The 20,314-nt window shown below is 38.9% G+C and overlaps 1 protein-coding gene and 2 non-coding genes across 6 annotated transcripts in view; all 3 read right to left on the bottom strand.

Moving 5' to 3' along the window:
• KANSL2 (KAT8 regulatory NSL complex subunit 2) overlaps window positions 1-17,535 on the bottom strand; it is a 20,421-nt gene extending 2,886 nt beyond the window's left edge. For 3 of the 4 annotated variants that reach the window (XM_040488296.1, XM_040488295.1, XM_040488297.1), the window contains exons 1-8: window positions 17,425-17,535; window positions 16,615-16,873; window positions 15,636-15,814; window positions 14,978-15,092; window positions 9,369-9,532; window positions 8,977-9,143; window positions 8,016-8,112; window positions 4,212-4,465 (exon numbers count right to left, since the gene is read on the bottom strand). In XM_040488296.1, the coding sequence (XP_040344230.1) occupies window positions 4,212-4,465; window positions 8,016-8,112; window positions 8,977-9,143; window positions 9,369-9,532; window positions 14,978-15,092; window positions 15,636-15,814; window positions 16,615-16,865 (1,227 nt within the window). In that variant the 5' untranslated portion in view covers window positions 16,866-16,873; window positions 17,425-17,535. The remainder of the gene's footprint in view (window positions 1-4,211; window positions 4,466-8,015; window positions 8,113-8,976; window positions 9,144-9,368; window positions 9,533-14,977; window positions 15,093-15,635; window positions 15,815-16,614; window positions 16,874-17,424) is intronic. The other variant, XM_040488298.1, reaches the window with a different exon arrangement.
• On the bottom strand, window positions 106-238 carry LOC121039131 (small nucleolar RNA SNORA2/SNORA34 family). Its single transcript, XR_005794647.1, has one exon. It is a non-coding gene; the product is annotated as a small nucleolar RNA SNORA2/SNORA34 family (small nucleolar RNA).
• Window positions 7,788-7,924, bottom strand: LOC121039130 (small nucleolar RNA SNORA2/SNORA34 family). Its single transcript, XR_005794646.1, has one exon. It is a non-coding gene; the product is annotated as a small nucleolar RNA SNORA2/SNORA34 family (small nucleolar RNA).
• Window positions 17,536-20,314: the final 2,779 nt, after the last annotated feature.

Here is a 20,314-nt window from a genome sequence, read left to right as displayed (position 1 = left end):
AAAAGGAAAAGGAAAAGGAAAAGGAAAAGGAAAAGGAAAAGGAAAAGGGGAAGGGGAAGGGGAAGGGGAAGGGGAAGAGAGAAAAAGTACGAACAATTCTATAAACTATGTTCTTCCAATTGAACTAGCCATTCCCATTGGGGTGCTGAATGGCTAACAGACCACAGAAACACATTACTCTTGGCTCCTGTTTGAAACCAACAGCTACAGCAAACCACTGGTCTTGATTCAGGGCCTAAGCATCGCAAAGCCATAGACAATGTGTCAAACTGACTTTCATGCCACCAAGAGTCTACTGCTAACCTCTCCTTCACAAGAGTGAATATTACCCAAGGGTTTCTACTCCCCTACACCCAATCCACTTAGCCCCACAAAGCCCCAATAGAGGCTCAAAGTTTCCAGTAATCTAGCTTCACAAGAGGCTTAGTTCTATGCTTTTAAATTAAGTCTAAGAATATGAAACCCTTTTCCTTTCTTTGGTGTGCTAATCACACTTCGCAATAATTAAGGTAAAGAATATAATTAAAGAATGTACTAGACTGGGGCGCCTGGGTGGTGCAGTCGGTTAAGCGTCCGACTTCAGCCAGGTCACGATCTCGCGGTCCGTGAGTTCGAGCCCCGCGTCGGGCTCTGGGCTGATGGCTCAGAGCCTGGAGCCTGTTTCCAATTCTGTGTCTCCCTCTCTCTCTGCCCCTCCCCCGTTCATGCTCTGTCTCTCTGTCCCAAAAATAAATAAACGTTGGAAAAAAAAAAAAAAAAAAAGAATGTACTAGACTTAAAGCTGATCAATTAAAGCAGAAATTTGGAAAAGGGTACGGCCAGCTAACATCTATTTCAGATGTGTAAGAAACTTCTGTACTATTCACAGAAACCAGTGTTTGCACATGGTTAAGCCTGCGAACTATTTTCTCCAATTCTTTTAATATGCACATTATACAAATAATTAACATGGAATTTAAAAGAACCCGTTTAGGTGGTACACCACAAAGTTTCCAAATCTCAGGACGACAATGGTAAAGAAATGTCTTCAAAACAAAATAGATACTAAAAGGCTTTTCTCACATAGTTATGTTATCTGTTACAAGAATTAAAATTGGGGGAAAGAACCTAAAACAAGAGAGGAAGAAGGGATCAGCAGAAATGCCTATCACAACAGCAATATTCAGAGATATAAATCCATCAGGACACAAAGAATATATATTTTGTTCTGATCTCAAAAATCACACACAAAAAGAGAGGAACCTCAAAGTAATAGAATTAAGGTATTAGGTACTTGCCAAACATCCTTGGATCAAAGCACAGAAAACAGGCAAATATAACACCCAGATGAAAGACTGAATTTTAACCTAGATTAATACCTAATACCAGGTCTTACCATAGGTAAAGTTACCAGAAATTATTAACAAGTTATAGAAATGGTATATAAGGCAGAATATAGGTTACAAGCTAAGAATGCTTGGTGAAATTCATACAGTTAAGAAATCATTTTTTTCCCAGCAAATTTTTTATGCTAATAAATATATCCAGAATTATAGGACAAAATTTATTTTCTAAAACTGGATTTTGTTTCAACATTTTCTGGAGAATTTTTACCTCCAAAGATTAAGAATAAAACTAACTTTTAATGACCAATATGGTTTATCAAAAGTACATTAATATAAACATAACAGATGTTCAAGTACAAAATGGAATGTTTATCATTTTTAAATCTCTAATGTCAACGGTCCATCTTAAAAACTCACTGGATTCCCAAAAATAAGGGGTTACTTCTCATACATTCTTTTTAAGTTTATTTATTTTGAGAGCGAGCAAGCACGTGCATGAGCACACTCACAAGTCAGGGAGGGGCAGAGAGGAGGAGACAGAATCCCAAGCATGGTCTGCACCATCAGTGCAGAGCCCAGTGCTGGGCTCGAACTCTCGAACTCATGAGATCGTGACGTGAGCAGAGATCAAGAGTCAGACTGTTAACCAACTGCACCACCCAGGCGCCGCTCCCATACATTCTTTTTAAAAAATCCAAACAACAAATAAGAATTAACAGATTTGATAGTATATTTTAAAATATTTTTTAAGATTCCTTAAATGTCAAGCTTCACCTATGATCACATCTTATAATCTCTAATGTTTTGTGAAAAATTCTCCAAAAACAATACTGAGATGGCAACAGGTGAAAAGGGAAAAGCAAAAAGGTCAAACAAATGGTTCTAAGAAATTAAAATCAGATGATATAGAATTTACTAACCTAATACATCTATATAAAATACACTTGCTACTTTCTACATATGTACATTAGTACCTGAAAGGAATCTGGTGATGTGCTTATTAGGTTAATTTTTAGACCCTATAAAGCTGCTCATGTTACTAAAAGTTAGGAAGAAAAGGGAAAAGAAAAGAAAAAAGAAAACAAAAGAAAAGAAAAGAAAAGAAAGAAAAGAAAAGGGCACCTCTCTGCATTTTCTTCATATTTAAAATGAAGGAAAGTGGACAAACTCTGTCCTTATCAATCTAGGACTATGTATTCATTTACCCTCTTCAACATAATCTCTTTGGAAAAATTTGGAAAGCACTTAAGTATATAATAAGGTCCCTTTCTAGTTTTCATATTCTATGAAATCTGTGTGAAAAATTTTTAATAAGAATTAAGATTACAATAAAAATTGTAATTTTATTATAAATGAAGTAATGAAAATCAAAGTCTAATAAGCATGTAAACCATACATAATCAAAACAGGGGGGTTATGGAAAAAAATTAGAATCAGTTTATTCTTTTGTTTTTTAAGTTTTTATTTATTTTGAGAGAGAGAGATATCTCGGGGTTGTGGGTTTGAGTCCCACATTTGGTGTAGAGATTACTTTAAAATTTTAGGGGCGCCTGGGTGGCTCAGTCGGTTAAGCGGCCGACTTCAGCTCAGGACATGATCTCGTGGTCCGTGAGTCTGAGCCCCGCGTCGGGCTCTGTGCTGACAGCTCAGAGCCTGGAGCCTATTTCAGATTCTGTGTCTCCCTCTCTCTGACCCTCCCCCATTCATGCTCTGTCTCTCTCTGTCTCAAAAATAAATAAACGTTAAAAAAATAAAATAAAATAAATAAAAAAATTTAAAAAATAAAATTTTAAAAAACGAGCACACCTGGCTGGCTTAGTTGGGAGAAGCACGCAACTTTTTTAAGTTTTTTTATTTTGGGGAGGGGCAGAAAGAGAGGGAGACAGAGAATCCTGCCCAAGCAGTCTATGCACTGTCAGAGATCATGACCTAAGCCAAAGTCAGACGCTTAACCAACTCAGCCACCCAGGTGCCCCAGGATCTTTTTCAGATATTACCCTGTCCTGGTATATCCCCTTTTTTAGCAAGAAATACCCTTGAGGCCACTCAAACTTTGCTTCTACCCTTTGCAAAAATCTTAAAACCTATATTCAATCTTCCATTTAGATTTGTCACATTAAACATGACATGGTTATATATAATACACCTTTTATTATGAAATTCAGAAGAATTATCTTCAGAATAAATAATGAAGACCTTTATCCAAAGGGCTAAATATTAAGCAAAGTGCTAAGCTAGAGATGGTGTGTCAACTGATGCCTGAAGTCAGACAGTAGGGTAGTGCTAATTAGGGAAACGAAATCAGAGATGGGTTTATGGGCTGGGACCAACTGAGGAACAAGCTTCAAAAAGTAGTGTACATACTTAGAAGGCTATAAAAATAAATAAAGAGATCACTGCTGTTCTAGTCCATTCACAATAGAATCTATGATAACATATCAAAAATAAAGCCAGTAGCCAGAGCTAAGTTTACAGTCATTTTCTGGGGGGCACGTTAACCTGAAAATGAAACCTTTACTACAACAGAACGAAAACACAAGCTTACAACTGTCAAGAGTAGATCTCAGAATCCATTTGTATTACTCAGATTCTAGTGAATCACTCACCTTGTGGGTACCAAATTTCCTGGCTACACCAAATCCAACCATAATCTTAACTTTCCAATTTCCCATAGGTTACAGTTTATTTTCCTTATCATTCTTGCAGAAAAACTCTTGCCAATTTAACTGTCTCTAAATCAATATGCTAACATACAAATACAACCATACATATATCATTTCAAAAACTTTATCAACTCTCCTGGCCACAAAAGACTAACCTAGTCTCACCATTAATAAATAAGGCCTTGCCTCAAGGGCCAATCAGAGCAGAGCTTCTCTAACTTACATCACTGAACTCCAGAGGTAAACTCTCAGTGGGCTGAAGCTCGGCAGCACTCAAGTACAGATCCATGGGGCCGGCTTCCAGATCGTGTGGCACAGACAGTACCTGCTCGGGCTTATACATCTGAGGAGGCAACTGGAAATGCAGTGGGCAGCAGGGATCCTCAGAGAGGCTTACAGGAACTGGTTTGTTGCAGGGTACCTCTTCAGACCCCTGGCAGCATTTGAAGAGAACCTGATTCGTGTCCTGACAAATATCTGTAGAAAAACGGTCAAGGGAAATAAAATGGATCTATCGGAGGCACAAAATAGGAAAGAGTTGTCTGCCATGTAAAATTCAAGGTGTGGACTACGGAGACAACTGGTTACATTTGAAACAGAACCAAACCCAGTTAGCAATTTTTAAAATTCTTCTCAAAATAAGTGTCATTCACTAGCATCTAATTCTAGCTCAAACTAATTTAAATCTAGTCCCCAATCTACACTTCAGGATCCCAGTCAATTTAAACCAGAGACATTAATCTTGTTCTCACTGAGGAGAGTCAAACGCAAAACATTTGAAAACAGTGCTAAGCAAATAGCAAGAACAATTCTAGGTCTCTACACCTATTCAGAAGAAACATGTTATGGCAAAAGCAGGTGGATAGCTTGCAGAGGCGGCACCACCTCCTTCCAAGAATCAAGACACAAATGTTTCTGCTCTGTTAAGCAGACTGGCAAAAGATTACAAAAACTTTTTGAATTTTATTTCCAAACTGTTTACATGTTTTATACTTAAAGCAGCAGAGAACTGGGGAAAATAGAACCTCTAGTAACTAGGGATCTTATCTTGACAAAAAAATAAAAATAAACTTATTTTATTTCCATGCCCCTTTCCCTTTTGAGGGGGTGGGGGTACTAATCAGGGGAGTTGTATGCTCCCCCAGAAAGAAAGGAAATAGAATTTCCCATGGAAAGGAACTACTCTAGGAACATTTCAGGAGTACTAACAATTACTTCTATTAAGAGTAAAACAGAAAAGGGCCAGTTTCCAAGTTGGCAAAGAAGCTCTGTAAAATGAATCAAAATTAAAATCATGCTTAGGTAAAATAACAAAATTTAGTTCCAGTTACCCTATGAAATAGTTTTTTACTCAAATGATACCACTTCTTGAAATCTTAACTACATGTTTTTTCCCTAGATTAACAGACAACTGTTATTTCAAATGTGGGTTTATTTTTAAACCAGAAAGCTCCATTTCCTATAAACTATGTGTACCCAGGATTATAGAATTATGAGTAAACTTTTCTCCCACATTTTGTGATAATTCCTAAAAATTAAAAAAAATCTAACATACAATTTATTTTTAAACCAAGTAAAACTTCTTGAATAAGCCATTTCTCACAATCACTTCTTGGAAATCTAAGGCAGGGTTTCACACCCTGGCACTAGTGACGTTACTGGCTGCCCAGTGCACTGCCAGGTGCTTAGCAACACTCTGGCCTCTACCCACTAGATGTCAGTAGCATCTCACTGTCACTCCTGAATTAGAACAAGCAAAATTGTCTCCACACATTGCCAAATGAGGATAAAATGGCACCCAGTTGAGAACCACTCCTCTAAAAGAACAGTAAAGAGTACAAAGTAAACAGTATTTATTGAATGAAAACGAACAACCAAATGAACAAGCACATGAATCTAATAGGAACAATCAGATTTGCATTGCTTAAGAAAAATCTAAACAGTCTCCAATGTGCTTAAAAAGCCCAATCTTATTAAATTATTAATACTTAAGATCAACCCATTAAATTAAATGTTTTAATCAGAACTGTTTTCATGGAATTCAAAGAACTTTCATAAGTCTCTTATTTAATACAATATATATATCTTGGAAAAACCCTCCCCCCCATCCTCCTCCACCCCCTTTCCTTTCAGATGGGGACAAGAGAGACAAAGAGAAGGGAATGGTTGACCTACAACTAGAGTCTGGGTCCTTCACTTTCAGTCCAGTGCTGTCTCCATTAGACCAGAGTAAAGAGTTAACAGGTCACCAATGGCAGTCGCATCTTTCTCTGGGAGAAGGACTTAAGGAAGGGTAAGCGACTTAAGCAACTATGGAGTGGAAAGGAAAAAAGCATAAAACAAAAAAAATCATACTTCCCTTCTCTTTTCAAATACATTTCATTTTCAACTCTGCTTTTTAAAATATTAATATTCTAATAAGCTATTTGAGAATAATACTGTAAGTCTAAAATACTCCTTAATATCTGTAAATTGAGTTTTTTTGACTTATAAATTCAAGCTCACTGAAGAAAACCTGCAAGTACACGGCAGAGGAATAAAGGGAATTCACAACCCCACCTTCCAAAAATAGTCAATTTTTACTTCCCCTCCCAGGATTTGATTATATGGAATTCCATACCCTATTTTTGTCACTATCAAACATCTTCCTATGTCATTCATTAATTTTATTAAATAAAATGTTTAACCCCTGACCTATTCCATATTATATAATAATTTTCTTCTTTGTTCTCCATCTCTGAGAATTTCAAGGCTGTCTCTAGTTGAGTTTTATGTAAAAATATTGGTCTTTGCATTTGATTATCTCCTTAAAATAAATTCCCAGAGGTGACATTATCATATCAAAGAATATGAATACTGTCAAGCTGCTTTCTAAAGTTTGTGCCACTTGATCTTCCCAATGACAGTATTTAGAAGGATCCATTTCACCATAACCTCAACCTGAAATTCACTCAGTAACCATCATATATATACAAACATCAAATTCACAGATTAAAATTTTCATTTCCTATTTCATTTATGTACAGTGAAAACACTTTTCCACTATTAGCCATTTCTACTTTTAAATCTGTCCACCTTTGCCCAATTATGTTTTGAGCATTTATCTATAGTTTTTAATTACCTTGCACAAGTATTTTGTATATTAAGGACAGTAATCCTTCATCAGACATTTATTGCAATAATTAATAAACTAGTAAAACATTCAATAAATAGAATAGAAAAAAGTCTTCTTTTCAAAGACCAAGGTTCTCCTTTTTCTATTAAAAAGATATTTTATTTTCCATATACTTTATATCTCTTTCAGGCAAATGAAATCCATCAAGATTTATGACTTTAGATAATAGTATTTAACAAGTACTTTACTGTGAAAGCAACTTACTCGATATCCATAATAAAGATGCACTTTCACAATCGAGTAAACAAGTCAAAAAGTCTTATAACCTGATAGTAAATGTGACCTCGTAGCCGAATCAAGAGATGCTATGATGGTTCAAAGGCAAACTAATTGGGAGGGTAGGGGTGGGAGCATTCCATTTTTGGAAATAGAGAAGCTTCCAATTTAAATAAAGTCTAAAATACACAAATTGGCCATACAAAAGATTAATTCTCAAAGGAAGGTCACAGTTCAGAACCTATTGTTTTTTTGGTGGAAAACCCACAGTAAATTTTTTTTTTGGTAACTGGACTTAACAGTATTATAATTCCAATGAACAAGTTCTATCAGGGATCTCTATAGTTTGGAATCCCAGTATTAATCAACAACAAATAAATATTAGCCCACACCTATCTCTAATGACTCAGATGTTTCTTTCTAATGAACTGACCATTACATTTCCAAAGTTCTGAAATGGCCAACAGACCATAGAAAGACATTTCTTTAGGCTCCTGCTTGAAACCAACAGCTTCGACAAACTGCTGGCCTTGATTCAGGGCCAAAGGAAAACAAAGACCTTCAATTAAGCAAACTATGAGATATTCCCACCAGCCTTTAGTCTAGCTAGCAAACTGAAAGGAATAAAAAAGATACGGGTAAGGCAGTGTCTGGTCATTGGAAGAGACTGATTGGAACATCGAACATCATCCACAAAGGCCAAGCACCTCTGACTGGAACGAGTCGTATGAGCCTAAAATGGAGAAAATAAATAAACGTTCAAAAGAAAATACAACCAGTTATCTATGACAATACTAACTTATAACATATAAGGTACACCCTTAAAGGCTAAAGAAAAAAAAAAACCCTCAATATTTGACAAATTTACTCACAAGACTATATGAAAGGAAAAAAAAGTTAAAACCTCATGTTCAAATAATGAGTTAACCCTAATCCAAAATACTTCTCCAGATTATAAGAATGTGATCAGCCTAATGGTTTTCAAACTATTTTGTCTTTTAGAAACCCTTCCCCCCTTTTTACGGCTTGAACTCATAACCTCAAGATCAAGAGTGGCATGCTCCAAAGACTGAGCCAGCCAGGCACCCTAGCAAACCACTTTTTAAAACTGTAATTTTATAGGTGCCTGGGTGGCTCAGTCAATTAAGTGTCTGATTTCGGCTCAGGTCATGCTCTTGCAGTCCATGAGTCTGAGCCCCACATTGAGCTGTGCTGACATCTCAGATCCTGGAGCCTGCTTCAGATTCTGTGTCTCCCTCTCTCTGCCCTTCCCCTGCATACACTCTCTCTCTCTCTCTCTCTCTCTCTCTCTCTCTCTCTCTCTAATAAATAAATATTAAAAAAAAATTTTTTTAATTGTAGTTTTATGTGGAGCCTCAACAAATAAAACAGATAAAAATGGAATTATCATTGAGGCAGAGACCAAGGGCTTAAAAAACAAATTAAGAATGATCACTTAACTGTGCTCTTTTCAATTTACCCCACATCCAATTAAATTAAGTCAGATTTCAGAGCCAAGACTATACAATATTTTGACTATTTGTGACTTTGTAAACAAAGCAAATATATGCCCCTTAGAGGTATAAACACAAATTACCTGTTGGGCAGCACCATCTGTGGCCAGCATTCTGCGTTCCTTCAGCTGTCTATGTAATAAGGCTTCCACTCCATAGCGCTGACGATACCGCCGAAGACATTTTAGACGCTTTAAGTTCTCTCGTTCTTTGGCCAAAAGTCCCTCTGGGCCAGTCAGGAGACTACTACCTGGTGAGTCACAACAGTCAAGATGCTATGTGCCAAGTAACCAATGAAGGATGGCTTCCCCAAATTAAGAAGAAATAAACTGGGAAATCTTTAGCCGTAAGACAGCCATCTTCAAAAGCAAATTTTTCACTCCAGGTACCAAGACAGAAATACATCTAAGTACTACCAAATGCACATGTTGAACCCACAATACAACAGCTTATCGGAACTTAGCATAAAACTTGCCTAGAGCTTCATGTTCCACTTTGCGATTATGTAAATAACGTCGCTTCTTCTCTTTGAGCAGATGCTGAAGTCGTTTAAACTGATCGATGTACAAAGACTGCAACCGAATTAGTTTCTCACGCATAATCAGGGCAACTTCTTCTGCTGTATAAACACCAGCATGTCTACAATGAAACAGAATTCAGCAAAGCATAAGAAAACACAATAAACCCCAAGCTTAAAAGGAGACAAGGGTAGAAGTGAGACTTAACCTTGTTACTTAACAAGAAGTCACCCAACTACCCATCAACAGAAGACAATGATGTGGCATATATATAAATGGAATATTTACTCAGCCATCAAAAAGAATGAAATCATGCCATTTGCAACGTGGATGGAGCTAGAGTGTATTATGATGCTACACAAAATAAGTCAGTCAAAGAAAGACAAATACCATTATGATTTCACTTATGTGGGATTTAAGAAACAAAACAGATGAACGTATGGGAAGGGGGGATGGCGGGATGCCTGGACGGCTGGCTAGATAGATAGATAGATAGATAGATAGATAGATAGATAGCTGGCTGGATAGATAGATAGATAGATAGACAGACAAAAAAGAGGGAAAGAAACCATAAAAGACTCTTTAACTACAGAGAACTGAGGTTGCTGGAGGGGAGGTGGGTGAGGGATGGGCTGGAAGGGTGATATGTATTAAGGCGTGCACTTGTGATAAGCACTGGGTGTTATGGAGTCTTTTTTTTTAAGTTTACTTATTTATTGTTGAGAGAGAAAAAGAAAGAGAAAGCACATGCGCACAGAAGGGGGGAGAGCCAGAGAGAAAAAAATCCCAAGCAGGCTCCACACCATCAGCACAGAGCCCGATGCAGGGACTGAACTCACGAACTGTAAAATCATGACCTGAGCAGAAGTTAGTCACTTAACCAACTGAGCCATCTAGGCGCCCCAAGCATTGGGTGTTGTATGTAAATGATGAATCACTGAATTCTATTCCTGAAGCCAATACTATACTGTTTGTTAACTAACTATAATTTAAATAAAAATTAAAAAATAAAAAAGAACTCACCACTGAGACAATCACCTTATTAAATATGAACATTGTCATGCAACATGCAAGTTGTTATTAAAAAACAAAACAACAGGGGCGCCTGGGTGGCGCAGTCAGTTAAGCGTCCGACTTCAGCCAGGTCACGATCTCGCGGTCCTTGAGTTCGAGCCCCGCGTCAGGCTCTGGGCTGATGGCTCAGAGCCTGGAGCCTGTTTCCGATTCTGTGTCTCCCTCTCTCTCTGCCCCTCCCCCGTTCATGCTCTGTCTCTCTGTGTCCCAAAAATAAACGTTGAAAAAAAAAAAAACAACAGGGGCGCCTGGGTGGCTCAGTTGGTTAGGCGTCGGACTTCAGCTCGGGTCACGATCTCGCGGTCCGTGAGTTCGAGCCCCGCGTCGGGCTCTGAGCTGATGGCTCAGAGCCTGGAGCCTGCTTCCGATTCTGTGTCTCCCTCCTTCTCTGCCCCTCCCCTGTTCATGCTCTGTCTCTCTCTGTCCCAAAAATAAATGAACGTTTAAAAAAAATTAAAAAAAACAAAAACAAAACAACAAAGAAAATCTCCAAGTATGGATGCTAATGTATAATCTCACAATATGAGGAAGGGGAGATGTTTCATTATTTTCCCCAGTTATGTTACATTATGTTTAAGAAAAAGTGAAGATATGGAACACTCAAAAATTTTTATTAATCTACATTCTTACCCCATTTCATAATTTAGTCACTTACCAGTCAGGACAGCTTAAAAGTATTCAATTTAGTAGCATTTATGTCTTAATATATTTTAAATGAAGTACAAAAGGTAACAAATAATTTCAATTTCTAACTTAAAATACATTCTTTTTTTTTTTTTTTTAATTTTAAGTAGGCTCCACACCCAGCCCAGAGCCCAACTTGAGGCCCAAACTCATGACCTGAGATCAAGACCTAAGCTGAGATCAAGAGTTGTACATTCAACCGACTGAGCCACACAGATGCCCCGTAATTTAAAACACATTCCTATATCGGGGTTTACGTGGGCCCTTAAAACACTAGTCCACAAAGGCTATTCACTGTCCTCCAGCTCATTTCCTTGACAAATTTCTCAAAATATAGTACCCTAGGTTAACCTTTAATTGCCAAAGATCTAGATCCACACCAATTTTACTAAGCTTTACCACCAATTATAAACAGAACTTTTTAAAGTTATTGTGCTGATTATGAGGTCACAAAGCCAATGAGTTAAACGGCGGTTTAAATGGAGACTTTCCAGACTCTGATTTAAGTAACTCAAAATGAAAAGACTAGTTGCAAATTTGAAAGACTTTTGGTTCCATTTGCCTTGTGTGATCATTAAACAGGAAGAACAAACTAGGTATGTACCTTGACTTGCTATTTTCATTCTGAGTAAAAAATTATTTCCTTCACTTAAAACACAATGCATGCAAATTACATACTCTAATTTGAGGGGCACCTGTGTGGCTCAGTCAGTTAAGTGCCCTACTCTTGATTTTGGCTCTGGTCACATGCTCACCGTTGAGCCCCATGTCAGGCTCTATGCTGACAGAGCAGAGCCTGTTGGAGATTCTCTCTCCCTCTCTCTCAGCCCCTCCCCTGCTCACAATCTCTCAAAATAAACAAACAAACAAATAAATATGGCTGTTCCAGACATTCATGGCTAGTTATTAAAATCATGTTATTAAAACCAGGACACACAGGTGGCTCAGTCAGCTAAGCATCTGACTCTTGATTTTGGCTCAGGTCATGATCTCACAGCTGTTGAGATCAAGCCCTACATCAGAATCTATGCCAACAGGGGGGCCTGGGCGGCTCAGTCAGTTCAGCTACTGACTTCGGCTCAGGTCATGATCTCACCATTCATGAGTTTGAGCCCATATCAGGCTCTCTGCTGACAGCTCAGAGCCTGGAGCCTGCTGCGGATTCTGTGTCTCCCTCTCTCTTTGCCCCTCCCCCACTCGTACTCTGTGTCTGTCTCAAAAATAAATAAAACATTTAAAAAAGTTAAAAAAAAAAAAAAAAACTATGCTGACAGCCAGAGCCTGCTTGGAATATTCTCTCAAAATAAACAAACATTAAAAAAAATTTTTTTTTAATAAAAGCATGCACCAACTTCCCTTACTCTGATACTCATAAATTTAAGTCCGAGATTTATTATCTGAATGCATCTTCAACAAAGAGGGAATCATCTTACATTCCTTGTATATTAGTGTCTCTTATCTAAGGGCATTCCTCCAAATTTATTTTAATAACAATGAAGACTCAATAACTTGAAATGACCTTTACCAAAACTAACTCTGAATGCCTATAGAAGTCATACGATAAAAATTACTTTCTAAAAAGGGAATGATTGAACAATTACTCTTTTTTTTTTTTTAAACTTTTCTTGGCTGGCTGTTTCTGTTGTTGTTGTTTATTTTATTTTAGAGACAGAGAGGGGGAGAGGGGCAGAGACAAAGAATCTTAAGCAGGCTCCACACCCCATCTTACCATCGTGAGATCAGGACCTCAGCTGAAATCAAGAATCAGATGTTTAACCGACTGAGCCACCCCGGTGCCCCTAACAGTTACTCATAGGCTAAAACTTCACCAGTGTTGGATGTTGTTATAAATGGACTTTTCAGATTCCTTTTTTAAAAAATTTTTTTTTTAGCATTTATTTATTTTTTGAAGGCAGAGAGAGACAGTACGAGCAGGGAAAGGACAGAAAGAGGGAGACACAGAATGCGAAGTAGGTTCCAGGCTCTGAGCTGTCAGCACAGGGCCTGATGCAGGAGATCATGACCTGAGCCACCCAGGTGCCCCTCAGATTACTTTTTTCAAAGCAATTAAGTAAATGGTTACTTTGAGGGAAATCACATACACATACCTATAAGGGGGAAAAGAAACTGCCAATATTAATCCTAGTTAGGATAAAATCTCTAATGACATCGTCATAAACAATACAAAAAGCACCCTCCTGGAACAAGCAAATGAAGACGATATATGCTGTAAATTGCTAACGATCCAAAAATTGGTCCTAGTGACAATAAAACACCGGCACCAGAGATGAAATTAAAAGAATTTCATTAAATACTCTTTTATTAAATTTAACAAGACAGTAATATGCAACCACATTAACAAATTTAATACTCTAAGACATTTAACAACTGTATTTACATCCCTAAAAATGCAAATATTTTAGGAGGTCAAAATTTTTTGGATAATCTCATGGGGGAATTAAGGAAAGCCTTATATTTAGTTGCCTAATAGGTGACCATACTTGGGGCTTTACTTTCCCCCTTGGAATGTTCCTTTTAGGAGAAATTGACACCAAATACCTAGTCCTTTTAACATTTATACTTCTCATTAAATTAACTGGTATTTTTAAGCTACACTAGCATAAATGTGTCCCCAAGAGACTGACCCACTCTAGATTACTACTGACCAAATCAAGTTTCTGGACCTTCAAAGCTATTTACCATACCAAAGGACAGTCACTTTGTGACCCTACAGAGCATATACCTCTTCAAAGCAGCAAGTCTGGCATTTCCAGAAGCACAATGGGGGGGAAAGAATGTTTGATATTAAGTTACCAAGTAAATAAACCAAATAAACCGAAGTTACTATGAGAGAATTCTGCTAGATAATGACTAGATAACGAACATTCCTTTGCAAACTACTTAGATAGAACTTTCCAATAAGTACTTCCTGAAGAGCTGACTACACTGACATTACTCAAGAAAAATAGACACAATTATTATACTCAGAAAATGTAAACCTAAATGACTTTTTATGAACAGACTAGAAATTCATTACCCCTCCCACTATTTATAACACTTCTATGCAAACTGTCAGCGGGAAGTATTAGACAGTAATCAAAAAGAATGAAGAAAACAAAAAAAGAAAAAACTCAAGTAAACACAAACCATGAGACTTTTGAGTGGCAATGTTTTTGTTTCTGTAACTCCAAGGTGACCCCTGGGTTAAATGAAGAGTAGAACCTTAGTTAAGATATAATTACATACACATATTACTCACTTCTGGTTTCTACCTCAGTTTCTCTTAGCCATGAAACCAAAGGGCACTCTTGAACATCTTTTTATTTTTCCACCGGGGGGGGGAGAAAAAAAAAAACACTCATAAAATGTAACTCTGAAAAAAATGTATTCAAATACAATCACATTATTGTTCCTAAGATTTAAGCCAAGAATCCACTTACGTCAGTTTCCTCTTCTCTAACTGATCTAAGCCATTTCTCAACCAACCTCCCACTCCTATGTCCAAGAAATTTCCTATTTTCTCCCCTATACTTTCTCATGTGTAAAATTTGGTACCTAAAAACTTCCCCAAATTCCAAGACTTCCAAACAAGAATCAAATTTTGCCTTGCAGAAAGATGGTGATGAACCAGGACACTTTAACATACGGAAGCTATTAAGCTATTACTGCTCACAAATAACTAAGTTATCTTCAACACGGCTAGGTTATTAACCTATTAATAGTTTACTATAGTTAATTAACAGCATTACTGTAGTCCACACACGGACTCAAAAAATATTTAAAAGCCTTATGTGGAGTTACAACTTACTTTAGGGGATCTTCTTGATCACTGTCTATGCTATCAGCTTCACTGTCAGGGTCACCTCTCCATGTCTGATCCACAGTAATGGGTTCCTGCTCCCCATCACTCCAGCTGTCTTCATCTGAGGCAAGGAAGGGAGAGCAGCCATTAAGACTTCCCACCTCTGTAACTCCACCACACAAAACTAGATTACTTAACACATCAACCCAAACCTTAAAATTTAAAACAAAACAAACAACTCCCCCCCACCTCCCAAAAAAAATTTTTTTAGCAGAAAGTCACTGGCAAATAAAGTCAGCTTAAAAAATACAACCCAGGTGAGAGTACTTATAACATAAAGGAGGTAACCATGCCCTCAAAAGGACAGAAAGGTCAACTCAAAATTACTCTTGCTTCCTGAAATTACCTTGCCTAACAAAGACAAGCATAAAAACAGCTATGAAGGAAACAGTCATAAAGTCAAGAAAGTAAACCCAAGCACAGGCTACTTCAAACTGAAAAGAACTGGTGAACATAGCAATGCTGGAATTCTCATCAAATTGTCAATGAATTAATTACCGTATTATCACGTGTCATATATGTTCAAGATACTGTGCTAAATAAACCAAAATAAGTTCTTTAACTTACTTTTTCCTTTTTCATTCTAAGGAGAGAAGATCCTTACCCAGAATTCGGCTGGCTTCGCTGCGGCTACTTTCTGGAGTCTGAGACCCCAGCTCTGTCTTAGCATAGGAGCTCAGCTGGCACAAGAGTGTTTCACCCATAGGCCCTGGATTAGTCTTCTTCATTTGAGCATGAAGTGCCAGGGCATTCCTACGGGCATGTTCAGCACAGAAAGACACCCTAAGAAGACAAAATATTAACATTTTATACTCAGGTCCCTTCTTGAAAGAGTTCTACCATTTTCACTGTCACTAATCTTTAGATCATTTTTAGGAAATTAAAATTACTATTACCTTCATTTATAAATTAAAAAGGCCAGTGAAGCAGAGTAATTTAACTAGCCCAAGGTCAACTCATTTGGTATTACTAAGGGGAAATGCAGGTATCATAATCTGGTGCTTCATTCATCAAACAAAACATTCCAACTATAAAAACGCTGACATCATCTTAGAACAAATCAAAGAGATCCTCTTTCATCTTTCAAAATTGGTTCTGGAAGGCAACTCTACACTTTAATTCAGTATCAATCCACTGAAGGTAAGAAGATGTGGGACACAATTTTAAAACCAAAATATACATGCAGAATTAACTAGCCAAGTTATGTGAATACTTTTGCTTCTATGATGAAAGCTATAAAGCTTTTCTGGGGAACCAGAATACACATACACGCAGTTTTGCATATTACTTAACATATATATAACATATAACTTAACAGGGCCATGGACTCCAGAGTTAAGAATAATCTAGAATATCCCTTTATTTTATAGACAAGAGAAAAGGTCTAAACAGATTAACTGAGTGGACCAAACGGAAGTGGTCTCTCCAGTTTCCAACGTTTTTATTTTTTCTCCCCAAGGATATATCCATAACCCCAATTTTACAAAAATCCCAGATATTCCCAAGCCCACAATATACACATTCCCCTCTCACTTTAAAACTAAAAGTACAAACGACATAGATTATTATCTACACATATATACCCATCTTTCTTCTCAGGCTTTGGAGCAGCACTGGGACATCTTTTTCCATTCTTCGTCGATATATAACTACACTGCTTGAAGGGTGCATTCTTGTCTTCAAGGATATGCTTAATGCAAAACTCCTGCCCCTCCAGACGAGGTTGCGAGCATGGGCGATGAGTGAATGAACAAGACAGAGGCTCCTGAGACCTGGGCACTGGGGTTATCCTCCCCCGATTGGTCGGCAAGACGTGGATCCGAATCCTGTTCATACCAAAACCTGCAGGGTCACACACACAAAAAGCCCTTACCCTTCCCGAAAATTCCTGCTCTACGACATCCGGGCAGACTGCAGACAGTTTCCAAAGGACAAGCAGAAGTCACGCTCTGTAACTCCCCTCCGCACAGGTCTCCCCAGGCCATTAGACAATTTGTCTCACTTCAATCTCTGCGCCATGCCCGCCCCCACCCTGAACACAAGCATGTCGTATCTCAGACTCGCATGGCCGGCGCACGAAGAAGGAGCGCCCGCCCCACGCGGTGGCGGCAACGCCGCGGCGCCGCGCCCGGCCTCCGCCTCCGCCTCCTTGCATGCCGCCTTTGTCCTAGCCCGCCTCAGAGCTCACGGCTGGGCCCTGCCCGTCCTCGGCCGCCTGTGCAAGCGCCATTTTGTCCTCCGGCTCTGGGCACCGGAGAATCTGGCTTCTGGGAGCCCAGAGCAGGAGAGCAACCTCCAGGCTGTTTGAGACAAAGTAATAACTCGGAGAGGGCAGGAGGAGCGAAGCAGCAGCCTAACTGCAGAAGAGAGATCAAGCACCGCGGCAATGTTACCTGTGCCGCCGCGCCGCGCCGCTAGGCCTCTGCCCGCGCCAGCCGCTTCTAACTCGGCCCCCGCTCCTTTCCAGGCTCCCAATTCCTGATTGGCTACTGTGCCCACGGCGGTGTGTCACCATTGGCCGAGGCCAGCTACCTATCATGTCTGGGGGGGCGGGGCGCTGAAAAAAAGCGCGGCTGGGGTGGCTAAGAAGACCTGTCCGTCAGTCAACAGCTCCGCCCCGGGGAGGGTGAGGTTGAGGGTGAGCTAGCTGCCGGAGTCTTTGGCGCGGTGGTGGTGTTTTTTTCTACGTCACAGCGTGGCTTCCTTTCGGTATACTTGTGGGACTACTTTTGGCCGCTGTGTGGTTCTAGGGTGCTGTTACCTCACCGTCCCTACACAGCGGGTAAAAAAATCAGTCATATAGAGGCCAAAGGATCACGGTACAGTTGACTCTTTATACAGGAAAAATCTGTAGTTTTCTTTTGTGAGCAGTTGGTTTGAGTACGGAGTCTGGGAAATTAAACACTTGATTTTTCAGAGCAACCCTAAGAGGCAGAGGCTATTATTTCCATTTTACAGATAAGATAACCAAGGAATAGAATGGGCCTAAATCTAGTAAATGGCAGAAGAAGAATTTGAACCCAACCTTCATTCTTTATCCCTTTATAGTACAGAGCATTGGACTGAGAATAAGGAAATATGAGTTCTGGTTTAGGCCTTGGTTATTGAAAATTCTCTACAATTTCATGCTAAATAATGGAGGTATATAGAAATGGTAGACACAATCCCAATTTTATCATACGTTAGCAATTTTTAGTTAAAAACATCTTTTTTCATCACCACACCTCTTGTAGAAATGAACCAACAATCTTTCCCTCTAACCCTTTTGGATCTTTTTTGCATCCCAACATTCCCAAGCTTCTTTATCTAGTGTCAGTTTCATTTAATGTTTCTCCAGTACCAATGAGCAGGTATGATTCACAGTGCAGGTGAGTATAGAGAATCTACAATGCTCAAACAACAGTAGTCAGCTTAGTCACAAGTGATTAAAACAAAAATGGGAGGTGGAGTAGGTAGAGGAGATGCCAATTCCAGATTAGGGCATCCCTAGAAGGCCCATTACTGAAATTCATTCAACAAATATTTACTGAGTGCCTAAGTGCCATGCACTAGACATACAGAGAGAACAAGAAAGATAACCATGCTCTTTTGAAGTAAACATGCTTGAGCAGTTTGGGATTGTGGATGCAATACAAACATAATATTAATAGCAACTGTGATTTGTACACATAAGCAAACACTCCAACCTTCAAAAGGGGTACAAAGAAGATATTTGTTATAAACACTCTATAACTCCAAACTAACTGGAGGAAACCACATTACAGAAAATATGGGAATCAGAATCTGCAACCAAGGACACCTGACTGGCTCAGTCAGTATAGCATGCAACTCTTGAACTTGGCATTGTAAATTCAAGCCCCACGTTGGGTAGAGAGATTACTTAAAAATAAAACCTAGGGGCGCCTGGGTGGCGCAGTCGGTTAAGCGTCCGACTTCAGCCAGGTCACGATCTCGCGGTCCTTGAGTTCGAGCCCCGCGTCGGGCTCTGGGCTGATGGCTCGGAGCCTGGAGCCTGTTTCCGATTCTGTGTCTCCCTCTCTCTCTGCCCCTCCCCCGTTCATGCTCTGTCTCTCTCTGTCCCAAAAATAAATAAACGTTGAAAAAATAAATAAATAAATAAATAAAAATAAAACCTAAAAAAAAAAAAAAGAATCTGTAACCAAATGTGGTAATATCATAAAGGGATATTAAAACTCTACTATACTGAACAATGAAGAGGCTTTAGGAACTAGATAAGGATACAGCAGACTTTAATTAGGTCTACCATAGGTCTTAGTTGAAATAAAACCCTCCTGTTAAATCCAAGAAAGGCAAAAAAGTTGCTATGTAGAGCCACTTCCTTCTAAGTGAGTAAGAGGGCAGATATTATTGAAGGGTCAAGATGTTAGCAAACTTTTTGTGCTGTTTAACAAAGTAGGTGGCTGTTTGTAATCCACTGAACACTCTGCTAGGTATTAAATAGGTTAAAGTGGACCTGAGGATCTTTGTAAAGAAAAATTGGCAAAGATGAATTTTTAAAATTTTTTTTATTTAAGTAACCTCATTTGGGGCTCAAACTCATGAACCCAAGGTCAAGAGTCGCATGCTTTCCTGACTGAACCAGGAGGCCCCACAAAATCAGGTGCCCCACAAAAATGAATTCTTGAGAGTTTTTCAGAATTTGGAGTTTTGGGGACCAATCCTAGAGAAAGGTATGTGTGTGAGACAGAGACAGAATGAATATGAATAAATGCCAAACTCCTCCTCTTTCTATAGTCATCCTCATCTCAGTATGACAACTCCATTCTTCCAGTTGGTCAGGCCAAGCACTGGGAATCATCCTTGACTTCTCTTCCAACCTTACAGCAGATCCTATGGCTCCATCTTCAAGATACGTAATTTCTCACTACCTAGTCCGAGTCACTCTCATCTGTTACCTTAATTATTGTGAAAGCCCCTTTAGCTTTGACTCATGCAATCCATCTTAAATACAGCAGTCCAAATGAACACTTTAAAACCTAAGCCAGATCTTGTCACTTGTCAGCTCAAAGCGTTTTGATGGTGCATTTCACTGTCTATATAATGGCTTACAAGGCCTTATAGTGTCTAGCTTTCCATTGCCTAACCACATATCCTACTACTCTCTGTTCCTCACTTATGTCCATATTAGCTACACTGGCCTCCTTGCTATATCTCAAACATGCCAGTGTATTCTCACTTCAGAACCTTTGCACTTGTTTCCTGGAATGATCCTGTAAAGTTCTTACCCCAACTATTCTCATGGCTTGCTCTCACCTCTTCCAG

This window comes from Herpailurus yagouaroundi, unplaced genomic scaffold, assembly GCF_014898765.1.
Source record: "Herpailurus yagouaroundi ecotype Mexico unplaced genomic scaffold, PumYag 166, whole genome shotgun sequence".
NCBI classification, from domain to species: domain Eukaryota; kingdom Metazoa; phylum Chordata; class Mammalia; order Carnivora; family Felidae; genus Herpailurus; species Herpailurus yagouaroundi.
Note: the sequence above shows the minus strand (reverse complement) of the source record. Positions and strands in the feature narration are given on the sequence as shown.